General features: G+C 40.0%; 1 protein-coding gene across 1 annotated transcript in view; it reads left to right on the plus strand.

The window, feature by feature from the left end:
• Positions 1-18,924, plus strand: part of LAMA1 (laminin subunit alpha 1) — a 175,129-nt gene that overhangs the window by 66,347 nt on the left and 89,858 nt on the right. The window contains exons 9-16 of the mRNA XM_054587387.1: positions 79-184; positions 2,769-2,929; positions 3,829-3,969; positions 5,249-5,422; positions 7,034-7,135; positions 8,123-8,334; positions 9,111-9,222; positions 11,705-11,815. Coding sequence (XP_054443362.1) covers positions 79-184; positions 2,769-2,929; positions 3,829-3,969; positions 5,249-5,422; positions 7,034-7,135; positions 8,123-8,334; positions 9,111-9,222; positions 11,705-11,815 — 1,119 coding nt within the window. The remainder of the gene's footprint in view (positions 1-78; positions 185-2,768; positions 2,930-3,828; positions 3,970-5,248; positions 5,423-7,033; positions 7,136-8,122; positions 8,335-9,110; positions 9,223-11,704; positions 11,816-18,924) is intronic.

The raw sequence follows: 18,924 nt of genomic DNA on the forward strand, positions 1-18,924 counted from the left end.
CTTGTCATTGGTATTATTGTTGATATTATGTTGTTATTATTTCTAGTAAGATTATCCAGGACAACCCCTTCCTTTCAGGTATCTCCTTATGAGGACAGCCCTTGCCATCCCTGTGGCTGTGACCTTTTGGGGTCCCTCAGTTCTGTCTGTATTAAGGATGATCTCCATTCTGACTTACACAAAGGCAAGTCGTGCTTGTAATTGATTTCTTTTCTTTTTTCTTTCTTTTTTTTGTGTGGAAGGATTTGTACCTAGTGAAACTATCACCATTGCATAACAATTTGGTGCTATGATTTGCTATTGATTCTTTTGTTCACCAAACATTTATCAAGTAACTACTATGTGTCAGGCAGTTTTCTGGGACCTAGGAACACATACTTGCACAAGATGATCAAGGTTCCTGCTCACAGGCAAACTCTAAACAAACACATGCGTGTGTGATACAATGCCAGGCAGGGATAAGGGCCATGGGCATAAAGCAAAATTAGGAATCATGATTGAAGCGAGATAGAGTGCAGAAAGGGCAATGCTGGAGTGACAACATGACATTTGAGAGGTTAATTGAGCATTTGATGAAGAATGAAATAAGGCTTATGTAAAGTCATATATGGGACACAGTAGATAGCAATCACTTTATTTAGCTCTTAGAAGACACAGTGTTTTTTAGTACATCTTAGCTGGCAAAGCAAGCAAATCCTCCAGGTAACTTTGTAAATGTCAGTGTTCTTTTTGTTTCAAAAACTGGCCAGTGGGCTTGCAAATACCTAAGTATCCTGATTAGGTTTCATCTGTTTCAAGACTTCTGTGACCCCATCAAATCCTCAGTCACTAGAAGTTAAAATGGATATTGACCGGCAGGAAAGGAAATGCCAAGTGTGGGGCCCTCTGGGAATGTGGAGGGTAAATTACACAATTGAATTGATTCTTAACTGCCACTGTTAATGAAAGATGACGACGATGATAATGACAATGGCCTTTGATTGGGTTCATTTAAAAATATACGTATCATTTTAACTTTGAACCATAGCAGACAGAAATAATTGAGCCCATTTTACAGGCAGGGAAACTATGTCAGAGCAGTTAAGAAACTTGTCTTGGCTTTCATACCAGAGAGCTTCAGAGCTGAATTAAAGCAAAGATAGTGCTTGTTACCCTTTATCATTTGCCTCTGTGCTGTCAATGTATAAAACATTCAAACCTGTAGAGAACTGCTGTGAGTTTATTTGAGCCAAACTGACAACTGCTGGGAAGCAAAACCTCAGCGAGCTGAGATAATGCTCTGGAGAACGGCAATGTTGCACCTTATTTCATACATCACAATCAAAAGAGGGGGTGAGGTGTAAGTTGGTTACCTTGAAATCCACTGGCGATAGATCAGGGAGGCGGGAGGAAACAAAGCACAGAAACCTCTGGGATTGGATAAGAAGTAAAACGATAGACACATCTTTTACATAGGTGGGTACAGGAGAGTAACAGTCAACAATTAACATGATAACAATAACAGTGAGGGGATGCGTGGTCTCCCCTGGTGTGGTGCGTGTGCTTTGAGGAGGTGGGGAGGAAATTTGACATTCCAACAATGTGTTATCTTAGATGCCAAAAGGCAACAGACAGGCTTGGTTAAGATAAAGATTGACCTTTGTTAGGGAAAAATACCAGCCTACGACATGACTACCTGCCATGACCTGTCTTTAGTGAGAAAGTTTTTAACTTCAGACCATCCTATGTGTTTTTTTTAGGTCTCTGAGTTTCTAAGGCTGTCATTGCAGGCCCTGCCTCAGCTTGTCAGGTTTGGCACGTGGCCCGTTTCCTTCCACAGTGCTTAAAAACAAGCAATGCCCCCCAAACCCCAAAACTTTATATTGTTTATAATTCACTGCCATACAGTAGAGTACACCCATATAATGTGTACAGTGTTTTTTGGCATATTCATGGGTGCAGCTATCACCACAGTCTAATATTGGTGCATTTTCATCACCCCACAAAGAAACACCCATCAGCAGTCACTCGCCATTTCCCTCCACCCTAGGCAACCATTGATCTACTTTCTCTCTATAGGTTTGCTTATAATGAACATTTCATATAAATAGAATCATACAATATGTGGTCTTTAGTGACTGGCTTCTTTCACTTAGCATGTTTTCATGGTTCATCCATGTTGCAGTATGAATCAGTCCTTCAGTCTTTTTTATTGCTGAATGATAGCTATGCCATTGTGTGTATGTATCACATTTTATATACCCATTCATCAGTTGATGAACATTTGACTTGTTAAGACATTTTGGCTGTTATGAATACTGCTGCTTCAAACATTCACATACAGCGGTTTGGTGGGCTTATGTTTCCATTTTTCTTGGGTAAATGCTTAGGAGTGGAATTGCTGGATCATATGGTAATTATATGCTTAACATTTTAAAAACTGCCCAATAATTTTCCAAAGCTGCTGCGCCATTTTACATTCTCACCAGCCTGTATGCTTTCATCTCTGTTTTCTCTTTCACCCAAGGGTTGACAAACTATGGTCCCTGGAGTATATCTGACAGTACCTGTGTTTGTAAATAAACTTTGGTTGTAAAAGAGCTCTGCTCATCCGTTTATGTATTATCTATGGCTCTTTTTAAGCAATAGCGGCAGAGCTGAGTACAACGAGACTCTGGCCAAAAAGCCTGAAATAGTTATTCTCTGGCCCTTCACAGATACGGTTAATGACCTCCGCTGTAAACATCTTTTACCTTACTGCTGGGTCATTGTCATTCTTTTCTTCCCAGGGAAATGGCCGGGTCAATGTCCATGCAAGGAAGGGTACACAGGAGAAAAATGCGATCGCTGCCAGTTTGGCTACAGGGGTTACCCAGCCTGTGTCCGCTGTGACTGCGGCCCGGCTGGCAGCGTGAATGAGGACCCATGCTCAGAGCCTTGTCTCTGTAAGGTACGTGCGGCGGTTAAAGCTGGCCCTGCCTTTCCTTTGAAGATTCCTGAAAAAGGAAACATTCCATTGGCTCGCTCAGATGATCAGCCCCCTGAGCAAAGCAGCAAGGTTTAAACACAACTCTCACTTTCTTCGCACCTTCCTGAGAAGCATGACATTATGTCACAGTGAAGTGACCGCTGTGTCCTTAGACTTAGATGGGCACCTGGTTTTCTTTTTGGTGCCTTCTGGGCAATGGCCAAATATTCCAGAGGTATTTCTGTTACTTCCTGGGTGAAACCAAATACTGCATTTCTTAGGCCTTCACTATTACCTCTCCTATGACATTATTTTTCAGCTTTATGTTTGCAGGAGAACCAGGAAAACACTAAATTTCTAAGAATATTAATTAAAGACAGATGGACAGGGAGGTGTTTTATTCGGCTGTCTGATATTAATAACCATTTCCCCTGAAAGTATAAGGACTTCCAATTATATTTTATGTGCTATTCCCATGTAAGCAGAGTCTTAGGCACATGTGACATTATGTCTGAAAATAATCTTGAGAATTTATAAACAAGACAAACAATCATTTAGCCCTCATCAGCTTTTAAAATGTTTGAAAGATCAGCAAAGATGGAAGATTTAAAACAAAACAATAGAAAAAAATCCACCTAAATATGATGACCAGGCTCTAAGATCCTTAGCCTCCTTCTTGACTGCAAAATCATGTGATAAGTATTTCAAAATATGTGTTCTGGAAATATTGACCTATGGTTTCACATTTACTCTGAGTGCCTTTTTATTTACATGTTTATTTCTCAATCACAAAACACCTCTCTTTAAAATACCATGTGAACATGATTTTTCATTCTGTCTACCTATTGTTTCAAAAGCTAACCTTTTACTCTAACTTGCAGGAAAATGTTGAGGGAAAAAATTGTGATCGCTGCAAGCCAGGATTTTATAACTTGAAGGACAGAAATCCTGAGGGCTGCTCCGAGTGTTTCTGCTTTGGCGTTTCCGATGTCTGCGATAGTCTTTCCTGGCCCATCAGTCAGGTGTGGACACCTTCCAGGAGCCAGGACCTGATAAGTGCACCCTTAAATGAGCTTTCTAGAAGTTGTGTTATGAAGCCACAAGGCTAATTTTTCCTTGTAATTCTGCTCTCATTTTTTGGAATGAGTGTAGGCCTGAATCAAGGCAGCCCCCTACTAAAGTGTTGCTCAAGTTTCTTTCCACGTCATGTGTTTGCCCCCACATACATTTCCCCATCAATAGAGATTATAGTGTTGTAGGATGCAACATGTTTAGATGTGTTCTTTGGGGAAATGCACCCAGCTGTGGGGTCAGGTCTCCATACTGGTCACGGCCAGGAAACACACCAGGACATAGAGACAATGCAGAATTTTCTAGCTCAGAGAAGCTGGAGAGGGTGGAAACAGCAACAGGTGGCTCAGGGATTATGAGGGCAGGCAAGGGATCCCCAATTGTTTTGGGAATGAGGAGTTCTAGGGGAATGAGTACAAGGGGAGGTGCCAAATGGTGACTAGCAGGGACAAAGTGTGATGGCTGGAGGTGAAGGAGGAGCTGCAGAGTGGAGGACTTGCCCATGATAACCACCTCTCCTCCCTGTGCTCCATCTCAGGAGACCTGTCTTCAGCATTGCCTGGGGACGGGGGTGCTACGCACTGAACTCCTTTCCCTCCCTTCTTACGTGCCCACAGGATGGTGAGGAGTGGGGGGCCTTGGGGGAGGGAGGGAAAGCTTTGAGCAACACTTGAGAATGGAGGTGAGTTCCTGTCTGTGATCACTTATCTCTATGTAAGTGACAAGTTGGAAAGACGGGATCTAGAGGATATTGTTAGATACTTTTCGGCTTTTGGCTAAAAAGCAGGGGGCAACAATGAAAAAGAAGTCATAGTTAGCCAAAGACATTTTAATATATTTATTATATTTATTCAATATAATAAATTATAATATTAAATTAAATTAAATTTTATTATAATATTTATAATATATTATATATTATATTTATTAATATATTCGATATATTTATTAAGTTCTCTGCTACGTTTGTAATCATCACAACTTTGCTCACCTATTTGCTTATACTTGACTTAGCTTTGGGGGATGTGTGGTTCATTCTCAAGTTTTTTGTTCCTTTGACAAGTAAAACGGTCACAGGTCCTGAAGTTCTATGAGGACTGTGAGTTAACTGCATCCCTAGGTAATCTTTCTGGGTCTCTCTTCATTGTGAACATATTAGCTCTATCCTGTGTGAAATCTAAGGTGGCTTCTACTTCAGATTCTAAAATTCTTGGATCCTTTTTTTTTAAGGTGAAGGATATGTCGGGCTGGATGGTCACTGATTTGGTCAGTCCAAATAAGATCCCATCTCAGCAAGACACACTGGGTGGACGTCATCAAATCAGCATCAACAACATGGCAGTCGTGCAGCGGCTGACTTCCAAATATTACTGGTCAGCCCCGGAGGCGTATCTCGGAAATAAGGTACTTCCTGTGACAGTGTCTTAGAGATCTCAGAGCATATTGAAAAAGATCTTCTGTTGGCATTTTAAGTAGTCTTATCGGTCAATTGAGTGTTTGAGAGAAAATCATACAGCATTTACATACACCTCACAAGATTGTTTTTATCCTTGTTCGTCTTTGTAACATCATGAAAACAGGAACTTTGTTCTTGGCCCCATCATGGACAGTCCGTTGTGTGAAGTCCTGTCCCTTCTCTTGAGACAGACCTTCTACTTTCCTCTGGGTCACCTGGGCCCTAGTAAAGTGTCAATCACATTCCTGTTTGTGTAGTTAGCTGTGTGCTTATCCTAGCCTGGCCTGTAGGAGACACTTGGAACGGTTGTGCACGGGGACTGTGGTTCTGCCCCTGGTTTCTTATCATGGTGATTGTGACTCACATAAAATTCCCATCTAAGAACAGATAGAATCCTTTCCAATTTTTTTTTTTATTATTTTACTTATGACAGAGGGGAAAGGAGGGAGAAAAAGTGGGACAGAAACATCAATCGACTCTTGCACACCCCAGTCAGGGGCCTGGGCCGCAACCAAGACATGTGCCGTAACCAGGAATCAAACTGGTGGTCTTTCAGTTCATAGGCTTACGCTCAATTCACTGAGCCACACCAGCCAGGGCAGAATCCTTTCCATTTTAAGAAAATGCTAAAGGGTGACTCTACAAAGTGGACAGTTCGTTAATATGATTTAACCTTTCCCTTCCTTGACTTAGTCCCCTTCCCCTCAATTACAACACTGCTCTCCAGATTCTGATTAATCTGAAAATATATTAGTGGAATCTCTCAAAAACAACAGCACTCTGCTCATCTCTCCCATTGCTTGGTTTGTTTTAATGTATTGGTATATTTTTGTAGTAGTGCAAGTCTTGTAGCTTGGGAAATTTCTAGTTAATTTGATGATTGCATTTTAATTTTATAGATCATTTTATATATGTTCAAGTAGTGTTTATTTTTGAAAATGGTTATTTTTCCCATCAAATAATAATCATAGAAGATGTTTTCTATTTACAATATGATCCTATCATGAAAGATCAATAGTTTTGTTTTTTGAGAGTTTTTTTGTTTGTTTGTTGTCTCTTGAAAAATAACCTCTCTAATTTTATGGTATAAAGATTGGACTGTGAACATTTCATTGTTGTAACATACCTGGAAAAAATAAAATCTCTGTTTTTACATCAAAGGATATCTGAACTGGAAGAAAAATCTTTAGTTTTTTCTCTAGCTCATCAAACATGTTTTTTATTGTTCTCCTACAAACAGTGCAATGACATCACAATTTTGAAATTGTAGCTGTGGATCAAACTCCCCAACTCCTGGAGTATTTAAATGAAATAAATGTCTATTTTTATATAATTAGCAGACATTTATAGTCATCTACCTTAGGGCCTTTAAGGAATACAAAATATTCATATAATATACTTTATTTTTACTTCCTTTAATAAGAACATCCTTACACATCAGGGCCACTCAGGCACCTCAAAGCCCTGTGGTTTCCAGATAACTCTAGCAGCCACTTCCTCTTGCTGAGGGACTATGATCCTGCCTCCCCTGGGTGTTTACTCCCACTTAAACTTTCCAGCTGACGGCATTCGGTGGATTTCTGAAGTACACAGTGTCTTATGATATTCCAGTGGAGACAGTGGAGAGTGACCTCATGTCTCATGCTGATGTTATCATTAAGGTAATCGCTTTTACATTGCTTTGCTATAGAGTGAAAAGCTGAGAGGGGTGACAGTTTTATGGCATGAGGTGGCTAAGTGAGGCCATAGTGGCAAGGAGCTCTTGGCCAAGTGACCATTTAACAATGATTCACTCCTCTGGATACCAAGAGACCGAGTGTGAGAATTCTGTCTTTGGGCCCAGTTTTGGAATTGCCGCAGAGCAGCACCTGTTCCTCTTCCCTTGATCCCCACAGCTGACCTGTCTTGTCATATTTTAAAGGGAGATGAGTTTTTGTTCTGATGTTGGAACTACCTTTTCTGCCCTTTAAGTTCCCCTACCCCCCGCCACATTGCCTCCCCATGTGAATGATTAGGCAGCAGTGCCTAATGTGGGGACAAGAGATGCATTGTCTTTTTTGTCCTTAGTCTCCACCCCTCCTGTCCATTGTCCCTTTATCCTCACCCCTCCTCTTCTCTGTCACAAAAAGACCCAGGATGGCCTCACCCAAAAGGATTTCCAGGGCTGTAAGAAACCACTTCAGGTTCTCATCTGTGGTGTCTGCACCTGCTCCTGTTTCCTCCGATGCCCTTTCCCTCCGCCTCCAGCCTGAAGCAATTGGAAACTGAGAGCTAGATGCACATTTTGTTAACAGCCATTTTTAATTTTTAACAGAAAATTTAACAGCAATTTTATGAAAAGTTAGAAGTATATTGATTTATATTTTCTACTTTTGTTCTTCAACTGAAGATTTGTTGGTTTCTGGAAAACTGTGGGCAGATGCATGATATTGGTTCTTTTCTGATGTCCTCACAAAGGACATGGCTTTTAGATTTATTATTCAAATCCCTCTGAGAAGAATGCAATGAAACATCTCTGATTGTCCTGGGCCATAACACAGGAACCTATGCACAAATGAAATGCTATGTTGCTGAATACAAAATTTGCTTTCATTTTTTTATCACAAAATTGAATTACAAATACATTTCCTCTCGTTTTGAAATGTTAGGGAAATGGACTCACTTTAAGCACCCAGGCTGAGGGTCTGACATTGCAACCCTACGAGGAGTACTTTAACGTGGTTAAACTTGTGCCTGAGAACTTCCGAGACTTTAATAACAAAAGGGAGATAGATCGAGATCAGCTGATGACTGTCCTTGCCAATGTGACACATCTCTTGATCAGAGCCAACTACAATTCTGCAAAAATGGCTCTTTACAGGTAAGTATTGAAAGAGAGGGAAAACTTATGGTGAGCATACTTCACTGTTGTCATTTATTATTATTATATATTTTAAGCTTAATATATTTTACTTGATTATTTTAAGGATACAGCTAGTAGAACTGTCTGCCTTAACATTATTGTTATTACTGCAATTCTATTGAAGATGTAAGACTAGTTGTCTATGACAAATATATCTAGTAGGAGAGAGACCTGATGTAGGGATCAGAAACTTTCAGGTGGTTTTCTGAGAAATGCCTGATGAGTTAATGGTTTTCTGAGTCACAGTGCATCTGGTTTTCACCCTCCTGATGTTAGTGGTCTTAAATTTTACACATTCTATTTAAGCAAATATGTCTAACCTTAGTAATTTTATTACTTTGAGAATATCAATTTCTGGCACTGCTAGGCTAAGTATAAACATTGGATACAGTTAAAACAAATGTAGAATCACACATTTAAGGACAATTTCTCTTTATGAGCGATGTGACAATTGAATGGATTAATATTTCTGAAGTGCTTCAACTTGGAATGGGTGACATAAACCTTTCCTATGGCCTTCTTTAGGTAGCAACATGTCTCTGCATCAAGTGTTGGAGGCACTTCCAGGGAATAATGACAGCTCCAGAAAGTGTATGATAAAGATCTTCCCTTACTTAATGACAAAAAACATCACATCATTGCTTTGGTTGAATTTGTCATGTTTTAAGAATTTGTCTTCATTTTAGATGTCATTTGTGAGTAGCTCATACGACGACCCCTATCTCAATATGCAGGTTGGATTCCGTCTCTCTGGACACAGCTAATCCTAACGTCATTGACCTGGCACTGGCCACTGAGGTGGAGCACTGCGAATGTCCCCAAGGCTATTCAGGGATCTCCTGTGAGGTAACATTCCTCTTGCCCCGTCTTCTTCCTTTTTTCCTTTCTTAACGGGGAGAAAACACATTGAAAGTGATGTAGCAATGCACATTTGAATTTTAAATTTAGAAACCCAGTGTTTTGCCCTGGCTGGTGTGACTCAGTGGATTGAGCACCAGCCTTCAGACTAGAGGGTCCCTGGTTCGATTCCCAGTCAGGGCACATGCCTGGGTGCAGGCCGGGTCCCCAGTGGAGGACATGCAAGAGGCAACCGCACATTGATGCTTCTCTCCTTCTGTTTCTCCTTCCCTTTCCTTCTCTCTAAAAATAAGTGAATAAAATCTTAAAAAAAAAAAAGAAACCCAGTGTTTCTAAACTTTAGACTTTTGGGGACCATAGAAATGTTGGAAACCACATTGTTTGAAGAAATATGATTCCTCTGCCAGGGGCACTACTTGGAGCACTTTCTGTGTGCCACCTCATTTAATCCTGACAACAGCCATAGCAGTTAGGCACTTCGCATACTAACTGTTCTCCAGGTTAAGAAACTGAGGCACAAAGATGTCATGTAACTTGACCAAAGTCATATGGCTATGAAGTGGTCAAATCAGAATTTGAACTTCATTCATTTGTTAAGCACCACATTATCTTACCTCTCATTGTTTATGACTATAAACATTTGTCATTGGTTGTGATTTCTTGGCAATCAATTTTTATGAAGTGAAAACATTTAACCCTTAATTGTTTTATGAATATTAATTATAAATTTTGCAGTTAATAAGTTGGCGTAATGCTTCATGATGTGAATATTTAACTAAATATTTCTATTTTAAATATTTTCAGGGTTTTTCTCTGAGCAATGAACTTTTATTTAGATCTCAAACATTTATATTTAGGCCCAGCAGATGTTTGTAGGTCCTGATCCTTGAATGCATAATGCTTAATGGATAAACAACACTAATGCCACTTCATGGTATGTGGTATGTGGGAATAGGTGAGCCTGCAACCTGCAGACAGGTAGAATCATGGAAGTAGAAACTGAGGCCAGCCCCACCAGGATGGGGCAGCAGTGAGCAGCTGCTGCTGGACATCAAGTCCTGGGCTTTGGAGGGAAGTTTTGCAAGGTGCATGGGACGATAATACAAGTAAGAACAAGAAGCTTAATACACATTCTCAAGTGTCTTCGTTAAGCAGAAAAACTCATCATTTACCCAGGCTCTTACTCAGAAGATGACTTAAAGAATCAGGAATGGAATTTTTGGTAGCACTCTAGCCACCACACAGAGCTCCAGGTAGCTATCTGCCCCATGCCCATCTGCAGGCAAGGGGAGCGTGGCTGTGTGGAAGTGTTAAGGAACTTTCCCAAGGTCAGTGTAAATGAATGCAGTTTATATTACCTGTAGAATGAAAATATGCCTTAAGAATTATAATAACTCTGTCTGGCATGGCTCAGTGGGTTAAGTGCCAGCCCACGGACCAGAGGGTCACTGGATCAATTCCCAGTCAGGGCACATGCCTGGGTTGCGGGCCAGGTCCTCAGTAGGGGGCACTAAAGAGGCAACCATGCATTGATGTTTCTCTACCTCTCTCTCTCCCTTCTCCTTTCTCTAAAAATAAATAAATATTTTTTTAAAAAATAATTCTTATAGTAATAAAAACAAAGCCACACCCCCTCCTACCATGCCCCTGTGGGCATGTGCTGGCCTCCAAATTAATCATTCCCCAGTCCACACTCTCAGCACGTTTCCTGTGTGCTGTAGCCCTGGGTGGGCTGAGGACATGGGTCCTAGAGGTTCACACACCTGGCTTTGAATCACTCCCCTGGCACAATGGGCACATTATCTAACTGGCCTTTGTTCCAGATTCCATATCTATAAAATAGAGGTACTATTTCTCAGGGTTGATTTCTGTGTCTGGAGTGGTTCTCTGTTCCTCATAGACAGGGAGTGGCATCCTTGGATGCCCACACTGCCTGTCTAGCACTCAGACCTCAAAAAGCACACCTATAATGTTTGCTCAGTTAAACTGATGCAGTTTGACTCAGACCTACATTTGAACACTTTGGTAGCAACATTTAATGAATTTTAAGCAAAAGGAAAAAAAAATAAAGTTGAGAGAAAAATATCCTCTGCTTGGAACACTGTTAAACGGCTGTGTGTTGTGCATTATTTCTGAGAATACTGCAGTGGAATATGGCGAAGGTATATGCGGACTCATTAAGTTTTTGTGTATATGCTTCTACCTTAAAGAAAAATAAATAACTGGAATATGGTGATGGTTGCACAACTTGGTAAATTTACTAAAAGTCTTTGAATGAGTACTCTTAAAATGGGCGAATGAATGATGCCTTGATAAAGATGTTTGGGGAAAATAAGAAAAAAAGAAAAGAAATTAGTTTCTCTATTCATGGAAAACCGAGCAGTGTGTGTTTCTAACATATTGAGAAGATGGTGTGCGTCATGGACAAAGTTGCCTTCAGCAGCATGGGTCGTCTGTCCTTCTTTTGCAGTCCTGCCTCCCTGGATATTACCGCGTGGATGGAATTCTCTTTGGAGGAATTTGTCAGCCCTGTGAATGCCACGGCCACGCAGCTGAGTGTGATATTCACGGCGTTTGCTTTGTGAGTCTTACCCAAACCTTGAGCGCCGCCCCACCCACCCCAAAGTCATCTGCTGTGCAAAAGTTTAAAAAAAAAAATGAATCCACCACAGGAGAACATCCCTGCCTTTGAAGACTCCAAAGGAAATCTACAGATTTCAGTTCATGTGATAAAATATTTCCTTTTTTTTAACCGTTTTTTGGGGGGTAAATATGTACTTTGGTGATAATGAAAAAGGAGTATATAATTTCATGGTAGGTTTTTATTAAAAAAAATGAAAAGTTATTTACTTTGCAAGATTATAAAGCCATAAAAAGCCATGTAAAGTTAGAAAATGTTGCCCACTGATTAAATAAAAAGGATCAGATCTTTTAAATGCAAGTGCAAGGATTTTTCAACATTATATTACATAGTATATCAGGAAAGTGTAATAAGACCAATACAATTCATTTGTACAACATATAATGCTTTATAGTTGTTAGCTTGGATCAGCTCTTTAAACAAGTACTTCTTTCATGCAATATGAGCTGAAACAAGGCTTAACAAATATGTAATTAATCTTCAGAATGAATTTTGGGGCAAATACAGGGCAAGACTTGTTTTTTAACTTCAATCAGGAATTCTTTTAGGCTCTTATGCCTGGAAGCAAGGCCACACTTCGGAGTTTTAATGGATTCGCTCCTCATAGATGCAGTGAATGCATATGCTAATTAGCTGAATCTCATCCATCCTACAGGGATATGTTCATGCTCTTTCCAAAAGAGATTGATTGAGTCACAGGGCTAGGGAAAATTAATTATTGGAACCATGGATGAGATCTTGGCAAGATGCCAGGGGGTGTTTTTTTCTCTCCAGAGTCTAATTTTTCTTTATTCTGTTAGTAAAGCATTCATTTTGTTCTTTTGTTCATTGCTCCATTCTGTAAATAAAGCATCTGTAGAATTGTGTGAAATGATGGTTTGCACACAGACTCAGTCCTGCAGGATCAGTTTCCTCAGGCACGCAGCTTCCCACAGCTTGGTGAGATGGCTGCTTTTTGAAGCATCTCTCCCTTTGCCATTGGGGTTTGCAAGGTGAGCCTCATGGAGGCCTTAGCCAGCATTTGGGTGTGCTCAGCAGGTGGTGGTTGTGCCATCTATGGCTCTAGCTACAGGTAGGCTGAAAGAGTATTTGCACATGCTTCTATTAATATGTACTTACAAAAACGTATACTCACATTCAAGGGCAAATGCTAAATAACAACTGCTCTAAAGCTCTAATCACAATAAATGATAATTTTTATAGTTTAAATTTTTTTGAAATAATTTTAAATTTACAGAAGAGTTACAAAAATAGAGAGTCCCTGTGTAACCTTCACCCTGCTTCTCCTAACACTCACAACCGGCACAACCACAGTAGCTATCAAAACGAAGGAATTAACACTGGCACAGTCCCATCAACCAAACTACAGATTTCGTTCAGATTTCATCAGTTTTTCCACTCATGCCCCTTTTCCTTTCAAACACAGGATCCGACATGGTATTCACTGTTTTCACCTCCTTCAGTCTGTGACAGTTTCTAGTCTTTCCTTGTCTTTTGTGACAGTAGCACTTTTGAAAAGTGCCGAGCCTTCTGTGGAATGTCCCTCCTCTGAGGCTGGTCTGTTTTCTCATGATTAGGTTGAGGTTATGCATTTTGGGCAGGTAGATATGGAGGTAATGTATCATCAGTGCCCCCTGTTTAGGGTTCATGGTGTCACTGTCCTCTTCCTGGGCATGGTAGGCAGGGTCCCTTGAATAAGGTGGTGTCTGCCAGGATTTTCCACTGTAATTTTCCGTTTTCAAATAATTAATGTTTGAAGAAGTGAAAATAATAGAAATTTAGATTGAGATTTAAGGAGTTTTGAAACAGTAGCATCATTTGTCTGTTTAATCTAACTTTGCTTTTTTTTCCCCAAGAAAACTTTAATTCTGCCTTTTGTACAGCTGTGTACCTATAGCCTTCACCTTGTACTTAGCTATCTAGCTTCCAGAATTTAACTTTTTATTTATAATTTATTAGAGAGAAGTTTCCATTTCTTCTTAGTGCTCCTATTCTTTTTTCATAAGATTTTATTTTTTTTTAAGAGCAGTTTGAGGTTCACAGCAAAATAGGAAGGAACAGAGATTGTCCATATACATCCTCAGCCACACATGCACATCCTCCCCCATAGCCAGCATCTCCATTGCTGTGGTACATTTGTACAATCGATGAACCCCCCCTGACACATCATAATCACCCAAAGTCCACAGTTTATTTTAGTACTTAGTCTTTTCTCTGAGCTCTCTCGGCTCTTACACAAAAGAGAAGCCAATTTCTTTGTCTTGCAAAGATAGGAGCATAAAATTCAGTTGTGCATGCCTTGGGCCCTCTTGTTTTTCCTTTCTACTCAAGAGACGATGTTCCCCCCGCTCCCCCAAGCTGTCAAGCTTTCCATCCTTCACACTGCAGATCTACGGACAGAGGTGGTCACTTAGAGGGATGGTGGCACACACTGAGAGAACGTTGAAACAAGCCCTCTGCAGGTTCTTTTAAAAACTACATAATAGTTTTCCCAAAGAGAAAGAAGACCCTATATGGACCTTTGAGCAAAAAGAATGTATCACAGACATTTTGCAATTGTACATAATCAAATATATTTTAATGAAACTAGTTATTTTATGTAATACTTTTAGGGCAACCGTGTAGCTGCTTATGAAGGCCAGTTGCCTTTTTAATTGATTTACATTAATTATCTAAACTAGGATTATAGGAGAATGGGGAGGAAAAAAGAGTCTAAGACATTGCTACCAAAATACCATCTGAGGACCAGCAGCATTGGTGTCATCTGGGAACATTTTTTTAGAAATACAGATTTTCAGGCCCCTCTCAAACCTCCAAGTCATAATCAGTATTTAACCTAGGTAATTTGTGTACACATTCAAGTATAGAAGCTCTGATCTAGGATAACCCTAAATAAAACTTGTGAAACCCTGGTACAAAAGTTTGGAATATGAGTGTTTAGAGTCGCCAGTTTTAGTACGTGGGAAAACTTTTATCAACCTCTGGAATCATAGAAAAGTGTATAGTTTAGAAAGTGCACATATTTAAATGGTTGGATGGAGAACATCCAATAGATGCTTGTAAAATGAGCGGTTCTAAGAGAAGGAGTACAAAGGGAAATGGAGTAGGGTGACACCAAGGGCAAGGCAGTAAGAAGAGAGTACCCACAGGTGGGACTGGGTGGGTGACTACAGGCCAGGGGGGTAGAGGTCATGGGAGGAAACGCTGGATGGCACCAGCACAGGGTGGGACCGATGGGGAGACCTAGAGAGGAAAGAATGTGCAGAATAGAGCAGGGTTCCCTTGAGCCATTAAGGTACCCTGGTGCTCAGCAGCCTCCTCAGCCAGTGCGGCCACCTCCTTTCCTCTGCGCACCTCCTATCCCCCTGACTCAGGGTGGTTTCACGTTCTAAAGAGATGCTTTAAATGAGAAAAATAAGTCTTTTATTTTTATTCACAAATTTGCCATTTCTGTTCCTCTTCGCTCGTTGATGTAAACTGAAATTTCATCTGGATCATGTTTCTGCCACCTGAAAAACTGTTTTGGCACTTCTCCAGTGCAAGTCTGGTGGCCAACAACTTCACTTATATCTGAAAAAGGCTTTCTTTTTTAAAAAAAATATTTTATTGATTATGCTATTACAGTTGTTTCAATTTTTCCCCCTTTGTCCCTCTCTACCTGATATCCCATCCTTCCAGCAATCCCCACCCCCCTTAGTTCATGTCCATGGGTCATGCATATAAGTTCTTTGGCTACTCCACTCCCTATACTGTGCTTAGCATCCCCCTGTCTGTTCTGTACCTACCAATTTGTACTTCCTAATCCTTGCACCTTCTCTCCCATTCTCCCCGTTCCCTCTCCCAGCTGATAACCTTCCAAATCATCTCCATATCTATGATTCTGTTACTGTTCTGGTTGTTTCTTTGGTGTGTTTTTTTAGATTCAGTTGTTGATAGTTGTGAATTGGTTGCCACTTTAATGTTCATCATTTTGATCTTTTTCTTATATAGTTCCCTTTTACATTTCATATAATAATGGCTTGGTTATGAACTTCTTTAGTTTTATCCTACCTGGGAAGGACTTTATCTGCCTTTCAATTCTAAATTACAGCTTGGCCGGACAGAGTAATCTAGGTTGTAGGTCCTTGGGTTTCATCACTTTGAGTACTTCTGGTCAGTCCCTTCTAGCCTGTAAAGTTTCTTTTGAGAAACCAGATGACTGTCTTATGGGAGCTCCTTTGTAGGTAACTCTGCTTTCTCTTGCTGCTTTTAAGGTCCTCTCTTTATTTTTAAACTTCAGCATGTTAATTATGATGTGTCTTGCTGTGGTCCTCTTTAGGTCCAGATTGTTTGGGATTGTCCATGCTTCCTGGACTTGTATGTTTATTTCCTTCACCAAATTAGGGACGTTTTCTTTCATTATCTTTTCAAATAAGTTTTCAATTTCTTGCTCTTCCTCTTCTCCTTCTGGAACCCCTATGATTCAGATGTTTGTACATTTGAAGTTGTTTCAGAGGATGCTTAGTCTATCCTTGTTTTTTTAATTATTTTTTTCTCCTTGCTGTTCTGATTGAATGCTTTTTCTCCTTTTGTTGAAAATTATTGATTTGATTCTCGGCTTCATCCTCTCCTCTGTTGGTTCCCTGTAGAGTGTTCTTTGTTTCACTTAATGCAACCTTCATTTCTGCTTGGGTATTTTTTATGCTTTTGAAGTACCCAGTGAGTCCCTTGAGCATCCTTATAACCAGTGTTTTGAACTCTGCATCTGATAGGTTGCTTATATTCATTTCATTTAGTTCCTCTTCTAGAGTTTTTTTTTGTTTGTTTGTTTTTTCACTTGGGTCATATTTCTTTGTCTCTTCAATTTGACAGCCTCCCTGTGTTTGTTTCTGTGTATTAGGTAGAGCTTCTTTGACTCCCTGTCTTAGTAGCGTGGCCTATTGTAGAAAAGTGCACCTGTCAGTTGTATGGGGTGAAGCTTTAGGTAATCACCAGAGTGGGACAACCTGTTTTGCCACTCTGTGGCTCTGTGTCGGGGAGGGCTCAGAGAGTAGACACTGCTGATGCCTGGCCTCTGGAGTTCTGCCCAGGAGGGAGCTGCCTCCCAGCCCTCACCCTGTTACCAGTCACTTCAGTTTCTCCCTGTATGCCACTTGTGCCCTTCTAGCTGTTGCCCTGGTGCCGAATCCCAGAGAGAGTGAGTCTGGACAAGTCCTAAGCCCATTGTGAGCCCTTTAAGAGGAGACTCTTGAGAATCCCACTGCTGTTTCTCCCACCTCACCAACCCCCACTGGTTTGTACAGCCAGAAGTTACAGGGACTTACCTTTGTGGCACTGGAAGCTTGGGCTGGGTGCTCTATTCTGGGACTGGTATCCCTTGCTTCCAAGATATCCCTCCCAATTTTTATCCACCATACCCACAGTGGATATGGGACTGCCCGTTCCCCGTTTTCACATGTCTCTGAGCCCCTCCGCCCATCTGCACCTCTCCATGTCTCTCCACGTGTCTCTGTGTTGCTGTCCCTCCTACCTGTATGGATGAATGGGGTTTATTTAATTCCTTGGTTGTTGGACTTACATACAACTCGATTTTATGACAGTTCTGGGTGATATTTGTTTTGTAGCCTAGTTGTAATTTTTGCTGTAATTGTGTGAGGAGGTGAAACATGTTTATCTATGCCTCCATCTTAATCAGAAGTCCTTATAAAAGGCTTTCTTTTACCTTCACTGTTGAAATACATTTTTACAGCTTTTTCTTTCAGTACTTGAAAGTTGTTCTGTTTGCTTATGGCTTGGAGTGTTTCAAATGAAAAGTCAGTATAATTCTAATTTGTGTAATTTTCTGCATGTTATGTCTCTTTACTCTGCCTGCACTTTAGATTTTTCTCCTAGTTATGGATCACATTTTTTTTTCTTCTCGTGTCAAGTAATTATTGTCTCCAGTTTTTTATAAAAACCACTTTATTTGGAAATAACTTGTGCAAAGGATGTAAGAATAAGAATAGTACTTAGGACACTCACTATTTACCCAGATTCACCTGTTGTTAACATTATCCCCATTTACTTTATTATTTTCATTATTTACCTATCTAATCATAATTTTTTCTAAACTACTTGTGAATAAGTTACACATGTTATGTCCATTTATCTCTAAATATTTCAGAATGTATGTCTTGAGAATAAGGATATTCTCTTATGTAATCATAGTATAGTTATCAACTGCAGTAAACTTAACATTAATACTCTACTTTTTCTAATCTTCCATCTATTTTTAAATGTTGTCAATTGACTCAATTAAGTCCTTTATATAATTTTCCCCTTCAGTTACAGGCCTCCATTGAGGATTGGGTATTGCATTTTATTGTCATATCTCTTTAGTCTCCTTTAATTCAAAATATTTCCTCAGCATTTCTTTTCCTTCCATGACACTGGCATCTTGAAGGACACAATCAATTTTCAAAAAAATTGAATGCCCCCCCTTTGTGGTTCTCTTATTTTCCCATAAATAGATGCAGGTTATGCTTTTCCAGCCAGAACACTTCATCAGTGTGTCCTTTGCAGAGCATGGCACGTGGAGACCCCCAATATCCAATAGGCCACCCTGGCAGTGATGTTAGCTCTGATTACACAGGCTAGGTGTTGATCAACTTTCCTACTACATATTTATTATTCTTTTCTTTAGTAATTAATAAGCAGTCTGAGGGAGACCTTTAAGACCATGTGAGTATCCTATTCTTCATCGAAATTTCTTCTTAGATTTTGCAATCATTGATGATTCTTGCCCAAACAATACTTATTCTGATGCCTGTAAAGGAGAGTTCTCCATCTCTTTTCCCCCAATTCTTATTAGTTGGCACACAGCATTCTTTTATAAGCAAGAACTTTCTCTCCTCCCCATATGTCTATTTATTTACCTACTTGTTTTCTGTCTAGACTCATGAATTTCAAATTTTCCCAGATTTGGCCAATGTGAGCATATCCAGTAGTTTTTGATTGTGTGATGAATATTGTTTGGTGAATGTTAGTATATTGTTGAATTTTTAGATTTTGTTGCCCCTTCTTGCCTTCAA

Source organism: Pteronotus mesoamericanus, unplaced genomic scaffold (assembly GCF_021234165.1).
Source record: "Pteronotus mesoamericanus isolate MK-2021 breed Mesoamerican mustached bat unplaced genomic scaffold, CSHL_Meso_final scaffold_118, whole genome shotgun sequence".
Taxonomy (NCBI): domain Eukaryota; kingdom Metazoa; phylum Chordata; class Mammalia; order Chiroptera; family Mormoopidae; genus Pteronotus; species Pteronotus mesoamericanus.